We start from the raw sequence: 17786 nt of genomic DNA on the forward strand, positions 1-17786 counted from the left end.
GACATGTTCAGCAGTTCATCATTTAATCTTTCACTTTTTTGATATCCTCCACACACTAGCTTTGGTTCACAGAACCAGTTTTCATATTAAGTCTTAATGAAGTGTTATAGACAATACAAAATTCAAAATCTACACAAATAACAACAAAAAATACTGTCCCCAGGAGCGAGTGTTGGCGAATATTTTTCACCAGGATTCATTCGTCTGGAAGTGATTTACATCAAAACACGCACACACACACTTCAGTACATGCATCGAGAGAGAACACACCATCCGAAGTGTCCTGCTCCAGTCGTCTCCCCTTTTTCGTGACACACTGGGTAAGGGGTCGAGTTGTCATGGAAACCCTGGAAGTCTGGGGACCAGTTTGTCAGCTGGATTGCGATGCTACATCACGCTGAGGGGTGAGGAACTTGCATCGGGAGTGGGGACGTTCAACGTCGCGCCACCGCGTCTTTGTTTACTAGGGCCATGCAAAAAAAACCAACATAAAACACTAAGAGGCTGAGAAGAAGATTACGAGTGACAGTGAGGTGAAAGGGCAGAACGTCTGACGGGTTGAGGATGAGTTCACATGCAGTTGAGGGAGAAACACTGAATAATCTGACGAACAACTCAACCATGTTTCCTTCTTCTTTGTCATGGTCCTTTTTAAAGCGGTATATTCTCTATATATTGCTTAAATATTTTACATTCCTCTTAAAGAATCGAAAAAAATATAATTCATAGCCTGGCCCTTGGCAAGGCAACCAAAGGTTTTAAAAAAATAAAATAAAATAATACCAAATGTTTTGAATTAGCTGTGTTGTGGCAGGTCGCAGCCACCAGAGGTCTCCAGAGAGCACAACTAAACCTGCCGAAGAGGAAAAACACCAAACCACTGCTATAACGTTTGTAGAAAAAAGGGAAGTTTAAAAAAATAAAAATTGTGTTTTTCATAAAATTAAAGTTAAACTGTTAAACAGTGTCTTACGTGAACAAATCCACTGTCGTTTGAATCAGTGCAAGAAAAAGATTAATGCGCAAATAAATGACAAGTGAGAGAAATTTAAACTGGATCCAAGATGAACTCCATCATATGACGGAGTTTAAGGGACTAGAGCGTCGAGGATAGTCCTAATATTATGACAATAAAGTCATATTACGAGAGTAAAGTTGTAATATTACAAGAATAAAGTTGTAACATCACGAGAATAAATTCATCTATTTATGAGAAAAAATTAAATTTAGTATTATATTACTAAACAGCAACCCATAAGAAAGGTGTGAGCCTTTTCAAAAGTCCTGACACTGATGATAATGTGCCAAAGATTAAGTGTTTTTTCATAAACTTACGACTTCATTCTTGTAATATTATAACTTTATTCTCGTAAATTTACGACTTTATTCTCTCCATGTGGCCCTGAAACTCCGTCGTACCATCAGATAAGGACTGAACATAGAAACGTCAGATTCTGTTGGGAGTTCGGTTACATAAATAAAACACTATAAATCATCAGTACCATAACTTATTTTCTTTTTTTTAAATGTCACTTCCTTTTGATTGATATGGCTTCGACACTCTGCGGTCGGAAACAAACATGTATTGACAAGATCTAAATAAATAAACAACACGGTGAGTTTTATCTTCGTGTACCGAGGTAAGAACACAAACAGAGTCCCCGTTGTTTCCTGGCAAGCTACAAATAAAACCCCAAAAACCTTTCAAGAAGAATCAAGTATTCCATCTGTGGAATAAAACTCAAATCTCTTCTTCTTTTTTTAAATAAACAAAAGACTCAACCTGGTTCCAATACTGAGGGCGCGTCGTCCTTCAGTGGATCGTTCAGCCGCAAAAAGAAAAATGATAAACCTTTGCACAACTCAAGAGAATAATACAACTCTGCCTTCAACGAGAGCTGGATAAGAGAGTGTAAGACTTCTACCGTCGTCGGTAGAAACAGTTTTTAAATAATAAAAAAAAAAAGTGCATCGTTGTCCCTAACGTCTACATCACACGTTCAACAGCTAATAATACCTGTTATAATACTTTTAGATGAGAAAAAGCATGTGGATCTATTGTATTTTTTACACTGTAATTATTATTATTACTGTAATTATTATGAAGTCTGGTTATCGTCTGTCTGGGAATGTGACATGTGTTCTGGCAGTGTCAGTGCATGTGAAGAGGAAGAGGAGGAGGATTTGGCTTCATGCTTGACCGAACATTTCAATAACAAAGGCAATAAACTGAAGAAAAAAAATATTAATGATATTTACCCCTAAGCATGCTCAAGTTATTTCTGTCGTTCAACGGAACGAAAGTAATTTGTGTTTAGTGCGGCAGTGAGGCATATTGACACTTCATTATTTACTTCACTAAGTTCCTCTGTGAGTAAGTAGTTACTGTATCAGGGCTCTCTTGGAATCAAGTGATCCAAAAAAAAATTATTATTATTATTATTATTAATATTATTATGAATCTTTCCAAACAGGACTAATGCCCCTCGGAGGTGAGTCTCCATGGTTCCCGGCGTTCGTCCAGACAACAGTCTCTCAGCGGGACGGATCCTCCAGGTGAAGACGGGGCGGCGGCGGCGGCTCTCAGAGAGCGAACGCTGGGTCGTACTTCCTGACCTCCAGCAGGAGGCGCTCTCGGTCGCCGCGGGCCCGGTCGAGGGCGGCGTGGGCGTCGCGGAGCTGCGACTCCACGGTTCGTCTCTGGTGGGAAAGAAAAAAAACGTGAGAAACAAGAAACTAAACGTGAATGAATTGAAACTCGGCTGCAGTTTGAAGTCGGACGATCGGAGACTGAATCGACTCTTACTTAGAAATGGGGCTTATTGGTTTATGTCTTTACATACATTTTTGTGTGGTTGAAAAAGAACAATGTCACAGATGCCATATTTGTAGCCAGGCGTAATCAGACTAATACTCACATGCATATTAGTCTGGGACCTCTCGGTTCATTTTCGATTTCCAAGAGGCGTTTTACCGACGGACGCAGAGCAAAAGGCCTCCGGACGCCATTGGACTTACGACCAGTGAGAGCAACGAATCATGTGACGTCTGTCGAGCAACAGACGAGAGCAGAGAGGAGACGTCTGTGACGTCTGTGACTTCTGTGATGTCTGTGTTGTCGTTTTTTGTCGGATGATTGTGAAAATATCAGCTACTTTTTAGTCAAATGCTTCGTTCGTCAGCGGCAGCCATCTTGGTATAAACCCCGCCCACTATCAGACGGTCGGTTGTGATTGGACTGGCAAGTTTTCTGCTGGAGGGAAATGAGTGTCCCAGAATTCCTCTTGGTCCCAGGCTACCAAATTTGATTAATACAATCGCAGTGTATGATATAGTTTATCTTCTTAATTATAAGGTCCTATTTTGAATATTTAAATATTTAGACAAATCTTTGTAATATCTATATTGGAAAAACATTTAGTGACTTTCGGGGGAAGAGCATCTGATAATGAACTGTAACAGAACTGCTCTTGGTTTCCTCTTTTTTTCAAACTAAATCAGGTTCAAGAAGAAAAAAAGACTCATGACGTCTGGATTCATAAAACCTGTCTCTGGGCCTTCTGCTGCAGACACAGTAGATATGTATATGGTCGTATTAATATTTCTCACCTCGCTCTGCTGGTGATCAGAGCAGGAAGCGCCGGCGTCTTCTGGACCGGTCGCTGCAGCACCTGCTGAGTGATGAACCACAGAGGAAACGGTGACAATCACTTTCTGTTCATCTTTCTGTGAATATGACACAGATGCTCATGTGGGTAGTTTTTTGGTTTTTTTTACGGTTCATGATCCTGCTGATGATTGGGGAGAATCCACAGCACATCAAATCTGTTACAGTAAAATTATCTATAAATGTATGTTGGGGTTGTTCTTTTTCTCGCCACACCTTTGAGCCTCATGATGCCGTCCTCACTCCGCTCGAGGAGAAGCTGATCTACGATGAACGTGGCCGGGACGGGCTGAGGGGCGGTCGGGTAGTTTCTGGGACCATCGTCCTTAAAAGAAAAAACAAAAGGAGATTTTTGTTATTACGTCGACACTGGCTTCTCATTCCTGCTGCATTCTGTTCACTAACTGATTATAATCTGTCCAAAGATTCAACTCTAGCTACTTTTAAACACCAGGATAATCCACTTGGGTCAAACTGTAAACGACAAAACGACAAAACATCTCTGGACAACCGACCTTCATGGTGACCGTGACGTTGCTCAGGTGCAGCCTCATAGGTTGGCCGTCGACGCTGAACTCGTCCTCGAGGAACGGCCCGATGTTCGCCACAGTGGAGGCCAGCAGCTCCGCCCGGCCGTCGCTCACCCTCACGTCCAGGAAGCCCAGAGACTCGGCCAGCGCGGAGTGTCGCGCCGCACACGGACCCGCCTCCGCTCGCAGCCGGACGACCGGAGAGTCTCTGCCGCCGCCCCGTCGGTCCTGGTGCTGGACGGGTCCTTCTGCGGGGGGAGAAGCAACGTCTGTGTGAGCACTTTCAACACTGTTCCAAAGAAGCTGACGGGACCAGGATTTTTATTTCTTGAGCCAAAATCCAAAACACTGATCCACATATATTTGCTTTTCTATAATCCAGGTTACCTGGTATGACACCAGCCAGCAGGTCGGACACACGGATGTTTCCCATCTGCACCGGGATCAGACTCTGGGCCTCCGCCGCCACGACCTGGTCGTCCCCCTTCACCTCCAGGGTGCAGGCCGCTCCGCTCAGGACCAGCAGCAACACCGACGACTGCAACGACAGCACGGCCGCGTCACATCTCCGTTTTTATATATTTCAGAAAAGGTTTGATCGATTGAACCGTGTGAACCCACCGTGTCCTGCAACACGTCCTCAATGCTCTGAGACAAGGAGCTGCTGAGGTCGGCTGACGACCCACCCTCCGTCCCCGGGGCGGGGCTTCCCCGGCCGCCCGCTGGAGTGTTGTTGGGAAGCGTGGACTCCAAACCGGACTCTGGGAACACGACACACACACACACACCTGCAGTAGACGTCACCTGTAGTTACAGTAACGCAAAGCGAAACTGCTCCGGAAAAGTACCTGAGTCCATGAGAATAACAAAGTTGTCGCTGACGTCACTGTCCACATAGAGGTTCTCGTCGGGCAGGCTGCCCTCCAGGATGGCGCTGTCGAAGGAATGCTGGGAAGGCGAATGCTTCATGGACTGGTGGCGCAGGCTGGACGCCAACGAGAGGGAGGAGTCATCCGAGCGCTGGACCTGATCCCTGTGAACACACCCACACAGAGAGGTCGTGATAGGACGGACAGTAGAAACACGTCGTGACGGGACGGACGGTAGAAACACGTCGTGCACATTAAAGAGACGGGCGCTTACTTGGCCTGTGGACCGAACAGCTTGCTCATCCCCGAGCCGCGGCTCAGGAGGCTGAACGCGTCTTTCGTGATGGAGAACGCTCCTTTCGTCAGGTCCATTGAGGCGCTGAAGGCGTCTTTGGTCGCGTCCTTGGTGACGTTGATGGCGCTCGACAGCTCCCCCTCCAGGCTGAAGGTGGACGGCTCGCGGGAGAGGACAGGGGAGCGTCCGGGCGACAGGACGGGAGCGTCGCCGCCCTCCGGGCCCTCCGGGCCCTCCGGCCCCTCCGGCCCCTCCGGCCCCTCCTCCACCGCCTCGCACGCCTCCTCCACTGCCCCGTCCTGCTGGTCCTGATCGAACGCAGCGAGGCCGTTTTCCAGCCCACTGTCGTCCTGCACCACGTCTGCAGCGCGATGCGTCGGGGAGACGTCGGAGTCGGTCACGCTGCCGCTGTCGGTCTCCGGCGTGTGGGCGACCTCCTCCTCTGGCTCCGAGCAGACCGGTGGCAACAGAAGACCCAGTTCCGCCGAGTCCACCAGGAGCGCGACGCAAACTGTGGCAGGTTTGTTTGTCTTCTGGCCACGAGCCTGTTTGACGTCTCGCAGGTCGCGGCCCAACTCCGCCCCCAGCCGAGCCATGGCGTCCTTCATCCTCAGCAGAGCGACGTACTGGTAGTGGTTCAGCCACAACTTGACCGGCGTGATCGTGTGAGCCAAGACGTGGACGGAGGCGAGCGGAGCCTCTTCCGGTTCTGGAGCGGGCTGCTGGGCGCCGCTGGGACTGGAAGTGGAAGACGACGCTTCACAGGCTGCGGGACGACACATCCACACAGACGCGGCGAAGGGCTCGACGAACGGCTGCGTCCTGCCTTTGGGGAACCGCCGAGCGCCGCCGAAGCCGAGAGTCACACGGGACAGACTGAGGGACCAGACGTCCTGGGATCGTAGCTGCTTCCCGTCCAGAGGTCGTGGCTCCGTCTCCCGGGAGTGACGGAGGAAGGCGGAGGGTACCGGGTGGAAGGCACTTAGGTCTCTGGGGTAACAGCAGGGCGCCAGCGGCCGGAAGAAAGAGCAGCCGGCGAACTTGTCGTAGACAGAGTTGAGGTCAGCTCTGGAGCCGTGGGGGCAGTGGCGAGTGTTGCTGAGGACCAGCTGAGGAACGGTGACGCAGAGAGACTGTGGACGCTCCGGGTGGTCCAGGATGGAAGAATCCAGGGGAACGATCAGCTGCACAAAGGAAATTCACATTTAGTCTCTTAGAGATTTAGAGAGTAAATCAGCAACATACTTTATAAAACTAATGTGTATTCACCTTCAGCTGAGCTGCGTCCACGCGGACATCCACGTGCTCCTCCGCCTTGCTGCTGTCCTGCAGGTGGTAGAAGGCTTTGACCTGGTCCAGCGTGAGCAGCAGGCCCCTGGAGAAGAGGTTGATCCACAGGACGCTGGCCGCGTCCACGTTCAGCTGCAGGCCGTTGAACTGGGCGTACAGGTTGGAGGTCGGCACTGGAGGGACGAGACCGAGACACAGGACACAACCAAATTCACCGTTTACATGCAAGAAATACATTTCCACATTAAAAGTAAATGCCGACAACTCTGAAAATTGCCTCAAGACATTTACACATAGTTAATTTGACAGAGTTTTAATGTAAAGACGTGACGAGTAAGTAGTAAACCCACATCTGATCTGGAACACGACTCTTAAAGGGGCAGCAAGCGATTTTGCAAAAAGGGTTTTTTTCAGACCTCACTGGTCGGGACTCGAACCCGCAGCCTCGCGCACGTGACACCGACACGCTAACCACTGGGCCAAAACACCCCGAGTAGTAGTGTCTGTGGCTAGCACGTGTCTTAGCGTGTCGGGGGGAGTGATGTTTACAAACTGCCCACCAAGACTCAGCCAAAAACACAATCCCGGCGCACACACACAGAACCAACAGCTAGAGGGACCATGAGGAAAATATTCACTGAATTTTACAAACAAAAGTCTATTGGATTAAAAATCACTTACTGCCCCTTTAATATAAAACACATTTCTCTTTTTGAAAATGTCAACGTGACAGTGAAGCAGAATATGAGTGACGTGATCACCTGAGAGCGTCGGGTTGTCGGGGAAGTAATATTCCGTGAACTGCAGGTGGACGGCTGGACCGGCGTCGGGCAAACGCTGAGCTTTTCGGTTACAGGACAACAACGACTGGGTCTTCTTGTTCTGACGGCCTCGCGTCGACACCTGGACATCGACGGGCACACGAGAGAAATAACACAAATTCTGGGATTTGAATTTATTAATTTTTGCTCCATTCGAGACACGTAAAATCAATTACTCAACAAAAGTAGAGGTATGTTGCAGAAAAAAGGACTGAAGTCCACATGAATTTGAATTTCCATCGAAATGAGGAACTACAGGGGTTTTTTAAAATCTATAAATAACCCTGAAAAATATTACGTTCTTTTTCTGATGAAAACTGTGAAACTGAAACGTCCACAGTGAAAATGCGGAACCAGCTTGAGGGTGTGACGTGAAGAGGTCCAGGGTTTTCTCAGTGTTTTCTCAAGTGAGATTTATTGGGATTATTGTATTTTCACTCAGGAACATTAATATTGCCTTAATTCCTCTTAAAACATCAGAAACTGTTGGTTTCCAACTGAATAAGTCTGTGATTTGTAGTTAAGCAACATCATCATCATCATTGCATCATATGTCAAATCAGCATCTGATCCGGAGCTGCAACAGTTAATCGATTAGTAATCGAGATGAAATTAATTGCCAACTATTTGATAATCGATGTATCAAAGTAGTTTTTAGTAGAAAAAAAGGTCAAAATTCTCTGATTTCAGCTTCTTCAATTACCAAACAACTAATCAATTAATCGAGAAAATAATCAACAGATTAATCGATTATGAAAGTAATTGTTAGTTGCAGCCCTACACATCATCACTGCATCAATATGTGGAATCAGCATCTGATCAAACATATTGAAAGGCTGATCGGAACAGGAACACATGACACTTACTTAGAGGAGCGACAGTTTGAAGGCAGAGTAGAATATTTACATTATCTTGTTCAAGAACATAATTTTTTCTTGACAATGTCCATTGTGACTTTGTGACTATAAGCGATTCTTCCGTTAAAATCCTGTTACCGTCGTGCATGTGATCCACCGCAGGTCACATATGCGGGAGCATAATATCTGTGAGATATAATCTTTATTCTCTCTGCGGTATGATCCATGGTGGATGAGCACCTTTTTTATTGAGGAGCACAGCCTCTGTTAAGAGCAGGTAAATCGAATCATGCGATGACGATGATGGTGATGATGATGATGATGATGATGATATAAGCTTGCCTGGTGAATGTCCACGTCGTCCACTCTGACCACCACGCAGCTCGACCGCAGCCTCTTCAGCGATGAGCCGCTCGGAGCCGTCGAGCCGTTCCGGCCGCTCGTCTGTTCTCTGTCAGAGGTGTTTGAACTGGAACTCGACCGTCCGTCTGCAGCACGAAGATGGGAGAGTAAACACGAAAAAAAAAACACTGATTGTTACTGAACCATATGATGATTTGTAGGTTTAATAGGGTCAAAGTCTCATTTCAGTTTTGTTGTTAGAGTTCAGGGTAATTTAAAGTTTCCTGAATCTTGAAATGCCCCAAAAGTATTTGATCAGCAGCCATGATAAGAGCTGTACTGATTCTCTAAATGCTTATGAAAGGTGCTTCAATGCTTCCTTTCCTATCTCCTTTAGCAGAGGGTACACTGGCGCTTCCTATGCGAAAGGAAAAGGAGAAAAAAGACTCCCCACAATTCATTGCGGCAGCGCTATTTAACGTGACGCCATGCACAAACATAAAGGTAAATTTCCAGATAATTTACATAAGATTATTTAATGACAACAGACCCATCTCCATGACAACTGGCCAAACCTTCAGTAAGTGGATTTTAAAGTTTGAACTATTTAATCAGACCATGTATCTCTCATGTCGACTTCCTTTGCATCTGTGTAATTGTGGGAATTCATTTGCATCATCCTACCCTGGACGGTCTTTGCAGGAGAGTCCCTAGACAGTGGGGGACCCTCGTTGTGAGGCCCCGGGAGCCCAGAGGCCTCTACTCTCCGGTGGTATTCCTGCAGCAGCTTCCCCGCCCACTGGGCCTGAGCCTCTATGGCTCCACTGTGGCGTTCCCAGTGTCGACATCCATCGGCTGGAATCAGAAAGATGGTGATGAAGATGATTCAGCAATAATTTTAGACTTTAGAGAAAGAATTCAATCTATTGATACAGTAAAATGTAGTAAAGCAAAGGAGTCATCACAATTTCTAAAGCCAATATCCAAACATGTGAATGTACAGTAAATAAACTGTTAATATAGAAATGTTCCTCGTTTTTTTTGGTATTCAAACGTCTGTAAATCTTAATCCGACAGATAATATCAAAATTTAAGCCTTTCTCTTCTCAAACTTTTGTTAAATGGCTTCAGGAGTGGCGCTGCTGTTCTACGTTGTACACTATGCGTCACACTCTCTCTCTCCCAGTCAATTCGTCTGCTCGAGCAGTAAATCCTCCCGAACGCTGCGTCTGAGCCTCAAGGTGAAACTGCATTTAAAAGACAGTCAAAGAAAAGAAACCGGTCGACCCACATACCAGGTCTGTGGACGGGATAGTAGTCGAAGCCCAGCTTCCTGAAGGTCAGCTGCATCGCCCCCTGCAGGCCCGGTGGAGGAGGTTCATCTGTGCAATATCACACTACAGCTGTTACAAACCACCTTCAAAGAAAATACTTTATTATGATGAAATTAGAAAAAACTAAATCTTGGCTTCATACTGAAGTAGAGACGAGTTCGCCTCGAACACTCAGAAGAGGAGTGGCCCCCCAGTACAGCGCCTGCTCCGAAAAAATATCTAGAGCCACATCTGTGGACATTTGCCACATACAGTCCCTCCGGAAAAAAGTTCCGGAAAATGTCCAGACTTCGGTTCCTGTCTGAAAGCAGCTGCTGATCGCACTTTAGCACTTGCCAAGTTTATTCTCCAACAACAAACCTTCATCCAGCGAGGAGCTGTCGTTGCAGACGTGTAAGTCCAAGCGGGATATGAAGGTGTGGTACGAAGACTCCTTCACGTCATAGAGGTCAAAGTGCTGACTCGTGCTGTTGGGGTTGGCAGCAGGAGCAGGTGGAGGCTCCGCCCACAAGCTGTGGAGGCCCGGAGACGGAGGCGTCGTCTAAACAAAAAACGGGGGAAAAAACGGAAAAACATCTGAGAATCTTCACAGGGAAACGAAGACACACTGGACTTAAAATAGTCAAATAAATTTTGAGTTTAAAAGCTCTTGAATGAACGCATGACAACGTGTGTTGTGTTGGTGGAACTGAGCTCAGTCCTATTTGTAGTAACATAACGCAAACTGTTTTTGAAACACCTGCCGTCTTCTCGTGGATGCTAACTGCTCATGCTAACACTAACTGTCTGCTGACACACCTGCCGTCCTCTCATGAATGCTAACTGCTCATGCTAACGCTAACGGTCTGCTGACACACCTGCCGTCCTCTCGTGGATGCTAACTCTTAATGCTAACGCTAACTGTCTGCTGACACACCTGCCGTCCTCTCGTTGATGCTAACTGCTCATGCTAACGCTAACTGTCTGCTGACACACCTGCCGTCCTCTCGTGGATGCTAACTGCTAATGCTAACGCTAACTGTCTGCTGACACACCCGCCGCACTGGAAGTTTCCGGTTTCTTTGCCTGACATTTGCGTATTCGACAGCGATTGTTTTTTTCTGTATTTGTGACGTACCAAATCTAGCTTGAACAGGATTCGTTTGAATGTCAAATTGCAGAGAAGTGCAACAGAAATCTCCTCATTTGGGAGAGGCATGTGAAAACACCAGATACAAGTGGCTATAGTCAATGTCAGACATGTTAGAAGACAGAGACAGAAGAAAAACACCTTTTTGATTGGAGGGGGACTGTAACATAATATGACTCTTAATCTGGAGATAAATTCATTTTTTCCTCACCCAGACGTAGACGCGCCAGGCGGAGGCGGTACCGTACCTGCAGGGACTCGGCCGTCATGCTCTTCCTCTGCTGGGCGGACTTCTCCATGGCCTCGCTCAGAGATTTGGCATAGTGAATGATGGCTTTGAGCTGCGAGTCGGTCAGGACCCACAGCAGGTCGTCCAGGATGAAGAGCAGCTTGGACGCCAACACGTTACAGTCCTTTATCTGGACAGAAACGACAAAGAATTAAAAGACAAAATGATTCGTAAGTGAGATCTGGTGATCTGTAAACAACACCACGAATAGTAGAGAGACACAAGTCGTACTCTGCGTTTTAGAGCGATGCGAATGCGTCCTTGGTTGGTGATGAGACGCAGCGGCGTGCTGCCCAGGTCCTGGTCGTCGCTCTCGATGGCGTCCGCCTCGATCCGTAGACTCTGCCAGTTTATTTCTTTGAATGTCAAAACCTGATGGAAACAGAAAACATTATTATTATTACTGCAGAGAATTAAAAAGCAACCGACACAAGATCTCATTCCAAAAGTTTGCTCATCTCAAAACATCTGGCGTAAAATCTGATGATTTTTACGACATTCCGAAGATGGTAGCGATTATCGATCCGTCACCATGAAACAGGAAGTTGCTCCTGATCAAAAGGAAATTTGCACACATGCAGAAATGTGGTGTAATTGCATGGAGCGTGGCAAAAATGTCCCGATTGCGCCACATAGCCATTTTGAAAGGAATTCAGGTTTCACTTAGATGGATGAAATTCGTCAGGCACGTTTATCATGTCCAAACATACAGAAAAATCTATTGGAGTCATATCCCAATCTCAACAGGAACTCAGCCATTTTGATTTGAAAGTGACATTTTGGCATACGTTATATTTTAAACGCATCCTCATACAGATGTGGTGTGTGTCATCTAAAGACCGATTAGATGAAAGTTTCAACTTTTGGGCCGGTGGGTGACTTAAGGGGAACAAGATGGCCGTGCGCCGTACCTCTCCTCTCTTGGGGTCGGTGACACGGGTGTAGCGGAGGTCGCTGCGCTGCCACTTTGGGTCGAGGCTGTTGCCTTGAAGCTGCCAAAGCTCAAAGGAGGCGTGGAAGGCCTGAGCCTGCACCTTGATGGTGATGGAGTTGATCCTCACAGACATGCCCTCCACCACTTTCTCAGCAAAGCCGTATTCGCTGTGAATTCACGACAGTCAAAGGTGAAGGGCACAGTATTATTCATCATCAGATATGCATCAGCTGGACAGGAGGTGTCCGCAGCTTTACCTCTGGCCTGCTGTTATGGCGATGGGAGAGGGGCCGTTGGGCGGACGAGGCTCTTCACATGTTCTCATCTCCACCTCAACCTTATCCAGGAACTGCACAGGAGAGGAAACCAAGACTCAGAGAGAGGATGGCCTAATATTTACTGATGATTACAGCACAAAGAACAGAACCTGTGGTGCGACAAAACGGTGAACTAACCAAACGGGGTCATGCCAAAGTCATCTAATTTTAGCTTAGTATAAAGGAAATCACGTCATGTTTACCAGGCAGATTGGGCTCGTTTTCAACTTGGTCCATTGTATCTGGAAAAGAAAGGAGAGCGAGGTCAAGAGAGTGAGTCACGAACACTTACCACAACCTCTGCACTGTTTATCGTTCACTGAGCACAGTGAACCTCAAACTGCCACAGCGTGAAGCGGATGACACGGCAGAAACTGGAGAATCTGAAGCTCCACAAACAGCCAGCACAATGGGAAATTAGAAAAAAGATAAAGTAAGACTCAAAGATAAGACAAAAGGAAAATAGGAGGGAAAAAAAGACAAAGAGACCAGAGTCCTATAAACACTGAATTTTGATTTCAAATAAACCGTCTAATGCATGTAGCGTTACAAATAATTGGGTTTATACGCAGACCAGCCAGTTTATCTCAGCATCACTTTCGCCTCCAGTCTATCGTGTCCCTGTGAATCTCGGCCCCTCTGTCGTCAATGACCAGAGCCGGTCTGGGAGATCGTCACATCCTCTGTGGAGCCTCGAGCAAAGATCGTGTTCGGTGCTGCCGCTGCTCGTTTTTTCCACTACGACTCCAAACACGTTCATAAAGCATTAACAAAATATAGCCGCAAGCGGCGATTGGAGGGTTCAAGCCCTCTGCCATTCGTCCCCCCTTCATGGGATGTAAACCAGATGTGGGTTTATTCAACAGATGGCGTGAGAGCTCCCCAGTGAGTTGAGTCATGATACGTAATAAACAAGACATCTTGAGTTATAAGAATATATGCTAATAAGCAACCCCAACATGAATGAATCAAGAGGGCGCCTCAAATTTTGATCAATACTTGCCCCCAGAGTATTGCACGGTATGGTGAAATTCTGTTCAGTGGTTATTGAGATGCACGTTTGTGGCATTTGTTGCGCCCCCTATAGGTTGGTAACAAAATGTTTTTAAGTAGAACTGTAGCTAATCACAGCTGTAAGTTATGTACCAAGACTTGTGATGATTGGACAAATGGTTAATGACTTATAGTCAATATTCCTCTAAGCCCCGCCACTTTGCGAAGACATTTTGGCTAGTAGCGGCCATGATCTTCGACCAAACGTGCTCATTTATTATAGAAATTTGTATATTTTTAATACTTTAAGGTAAAGTAAAAAGTTCTTTTGACATTATTGCTTTTCAATTTTTGCTAATAAGCGTTCAATTTTGTCACCTTTGGCTTTTTTGTAGAGCACATTGAACTTGACATTGTGGCAAATTTTAAGTCAATCAGAGTCACAGTGTGAGGGGGCTAGTCTTTACAAAATTGTCATTTGGGCCATAACTACAGCGCCACCATGTGGCCAATTTGCATTATTATGGTTTCAGAAGCTAACACAGATGATTTTCAGTTATTGCGCAAAGTTTCGTGGTTTTGCCTTATTCCAGCTCACGGCAATTTGAGGTAACGCGGAACGAGAATAACAATGAATTCAACAGGATTCTATCGCTGTCGGGGTTTGAACCCTGAAAAGAAAAGACTTTGATTAGTATGAATGGACGACAAGACGATAAGCAGCAGCTTCTCTGGACTTCTCTGAACGCCTCACTTCGTCAGACCAGCCACACAATCAGGTTTGACTGGTCAGTAACTCTTACCCTGATGGCGGCTTTGTTGCAGTAGACCCGGGTGACGGCGAGCCAGGTGGGCAGGTCCAGCATGTTCTGCAGCACCTCTTCATCCAGCTCCAGGTTGGACAGCTGCCCCTCCCCCTTCAGCGTGCTCAGATTGATCTTGTCCGGGGACAGATTCTTGGTGAACCTGAGGAGGAAATATTTAAAAATTGGGTTGGCGTCCGGAGGAGTTTCATCGTGTTAGATTTATCCGGGGAAACACCGACATACACTGACGATCTGGGAGATGAATTATGCAGCTTGAAAAAGAAAGTGTATAGAGCGTTGAATGAGTCATCCAGCATCACCGGCAGCTTCCTCCACTCGAGTCACACAGATGAACAACTCCATCTAGGTCAAGAGAGCCAATGTAGGGAAGCTCCAACCGTCTACAACCCCACACGGGGTAAATGTAAAGTCAACCGGATCAAATTGATTTGTCAAGTATTTATATTTCACATGACTGAAAAGTGTTCTGCCATAATCCACGTGCCATGTCAGACATACATCAAGAGACGGCGGTGGAAAAGCCACAGAACAAGTGTCATTCAAGAGACCAACGGTTTGAAGACATGAGTTAAACACTGGCTGCACCTGATGAACCTGATAAGCCAGTCAAAAGATTTTCCTTTTTTATGTTGAGCAACAAAGTAACGGCTCAACACTTCCATTGTTGAACCAAACCTGAGCGACTGCTATTCCTAAAAAATGTATATTTCACTACATCACACGTCAGAAAATACAAAATATCTTTGATGCGACCGTTCTTCTTTGCCTTCTGGACCGGCAGGTAAGAACATTAAGAAATGATTTGCTGGTGAACAACATGATTAAAAGACCTACATTTAGAACAAGGACTGTGGTGGTTCCATTACTTCAGGCAATTGCTGAGATTAGCATGGGTTTTTAAAAAAGTGCAGAAATTCCAGAGCTTAGGCCAAAAGGCAAGAAAGGAGCCTTTGTGTGAGAATGTCCCGAAGAACAAATGTTTAGTTTCATGATTAAGCAAAAATCTAGAAGGTTGTTAAGCAATTAAACCATGAGGAATCAGCCTTGACGTGATCGATTGAAATCCAACAATCCCTCTGAAGTTCACTGTCAGTAACTATTATTTTGTTTTATCGTAAAACACAGGGGCTGTGAACTCAGGCCCAAATAATCTTTCCATTAACGAAGATGGAAAGACATTTTGATTATTAGCCATAATGTGGTAACTATCCAAGGTCGACTCACCACAAGCTACGAGGTTGTGAAACGATGGAGTATGAACATGTAGACGCCACAAGTCCGGAAGAAATCAACTTTGTTTTAAGAAAAACATGTTTAATTCACGATGTGATTGGAAAATACTACACTACCCACAATCCTACAGTGTAACATCGATGTCTCTGATTGGTGGAAACACTTACTACACCCGCAAACTTCATGTTGGCGAGTGATGCTCGCATATAGAATATTGTTTTAATTGTTCAGTGACACAGGGACAACAAGGTAGACTATTTTTGTCCAGACTTATGGGCAACTTTATTCTTAGCGGGACGTTTTAAACACATTTCCACCCAAATTGAATTTCTTCACCGTCATCTGAGCCAAATTAAGAGCACGCACACACAAACACATTCTGCCTCAAGATCACACATTAGCTGCCTGTTCTGTACAGTAGGTCTCCTGAGCGACAGGGTTACAGATATAAAGGAAGTAAGACCAAGTGTAGAGAGAAAGCTGATGTGCAGAGGAAGATGGAGGCGACTGGAATACGATATTTGTGCAAGTATAGCAGGATGTCAGACGAGATAAAGACTGACAAGACAAAAATTTAAAGAGCACGACTGACAGCAAACCACAGCCGGCGACCTTCGATCATGTAGATAGATGGATACATAGATGATAGATGATAGATAGATAGATGACAGATAGATAGATAGATAGATGGATGGATGGATGGATGGATGGATGGATGGATGGACGGACGGACGGACGGATGATGGATGGATGGATGGATGGATGATAGATAGATAGATAGATAGATGGATAGATCTAGATCATCCTCAGATGACTAAATGGTTTCCTGTAGAGCTCCAACTTGACATATCGGCTGATTTATGAGCCTAGTAGTTTAACAGATATATTGTATCAGAACTTATGTTTACCAATATGAAATCTTTTATTGTGGAGAATACTGAAAACCATGCACACAAAAAAAGGTAATCTATGTTTTACATTTTAGGTAAAATAGTGTTTGTTTATTGGGTTTCATTTGTGCTTTCTTTTTATTCATAGTTATTGATGATAAAGTTTATGGTTAGACTACAATATCAAGCCTCCATTACATTTCTTTGTCATAAAAGATTTGACGACTAAATCTTACAAATCATTGACAGTTTAATATCCGATATATCGGCCGATATCGGAAATATATCGGCATCTGCCCTCCAAAAAAAATCCATATCGGTCGTACTCTAGTTTCTTGGTACCAGATGAAATATTGAAATATAACAGAAAATGAAAGAAAACGCCTCAGTGACAACATTTTTATATTCTCCTTGTAAAATAACAATAGTGCGTATGACCCTGAACCACTGGGAGATATAAAAAGGGAAAGAGATGGTCGTTATTAGCTCCATTGAATATAACATCTTGTCATCTGTCATCTTGCCACAGTTTCTCACCTGCCTCGCTCACACACGTTGAGGCGCTGTGATGCGTTCACGGTCCCCGGAGAAAAGAGCTCCTGACGCTGTGAACGTGTTGGCGGTGAAGCTACAACCGGCAACCGGGGAGGAAACCGGTGCGCCTGCGTGTGGACGTCTTTAAACCCCGGTGCACTTACATCAGCTGTGTTTGTTTTGTTGTTTTAGTTCAGTAGCGTTCCAAGCACCCCGCAGCTCGAGCTAACAAGCTAACAAGAAGCCAAAACATCACGTCACTCACCTCGATAAATGCTTCAGGATCTGCTTTTTGATGATTCCGGCCATTTTGTCCCGTGTAGCGCCGGAGCAGCCGATATCTTGAATTCACGCGGAACAGTAGATGAACTCAGAGGACATGCTCCTCCGCGCTGGACGTGGAACTAGCTGCGGGCATCTTGTCGGCCGCCGCCGCTGGAACCACCGCGCAGCCGAGCCGCTACTCCCCTGAACCGAACACACTCACGGACTCCCGGCTGCTCTCTGACGACACAACGCTGCCACCTGCTGGAGGCTCGGGGGAGAACCGCCTCTTCTTCTTCTTTTTCCTTTTTTTGGCGGGTGGCCACCAGCGTTATGGCGCATTACCGCCACCTACTGTGTTGGAGTGTGAC

General features: G+C 45.9%; 1 protein-coding gene across 2 annotated transcripts; it reads right to left on the minus strand.

The window, feature by feature from the left end:
• Positions 1 to 6: 6 nt before the first annotated feature.
• On the minus strand, positions 7 to 17643 carry uhrf1bp1 (UHRF1 binding protein 1). Of its 2 annotated transcripts, XM_047330664.1 has the most exons (21): positions 17417 to 17643; positions 14471 to 14633; positions 12878 to 12916; positions 12615 to 12706; positions 12335 to 12524; positions 11655 to 11795; positions 11383 to 11553; positions 10366 to 10546; positions 9967 to 10053; positions 9356 to 9526; positions 8672 to 8817; positions 7413 to 7554; positions 6631 to 6824; positions 5341 to 6545; positions 5046 to 5230; positions 4819 to 4958; positions 4585 to 4735; positions 4183 to 4445; positions 3884 to 3992; positions 3610 to 3674; positions 7 to 2700 (listed from the first exon to the last, which is right to left on the minus strand). In XM_047330664.1, the coding sequence occupies exons 1-21, from the start codon at positions 17458 to 17460 to the stop codon at positions 2584 to 2586; spliced, it is 3996 nt and encodes a 1331-aa protein (XP_047186620.1). In that variant the 5' UTR covers positions 17461 to 17643; the 3' UTR covers positions 7 to 2583. The 2 variants fall into 2 exon arrangements, with proteins under 2 accessions (XP_047186620.1, XP_047186621.1); XM_047330665.1 differs by lacking the exons at positions 12878 to 12916; positions 17417 to 17643 and adding an exon at positions 12967 to 13057 and having other exon boundaries at positions 14471 to 14606.
• Positions 17644 to 17786: the final 143 nt, after the last annotated feature.

Source organism: Scophthalmus maximus, chromosome 3 (genome assembly GCF_022379125.1).
Source record: "Scophthalmus maximus strain ysfricsl-2021 chromosome 3, ASM2237912v1, whole genome shotgun sequence".
NCBI lineage: Eukaryota > Metazoa > Chordata > Actinopteri > Pleuronectiformes > Scophthalmidae > Scophthalmus > Scophthalmus maximus.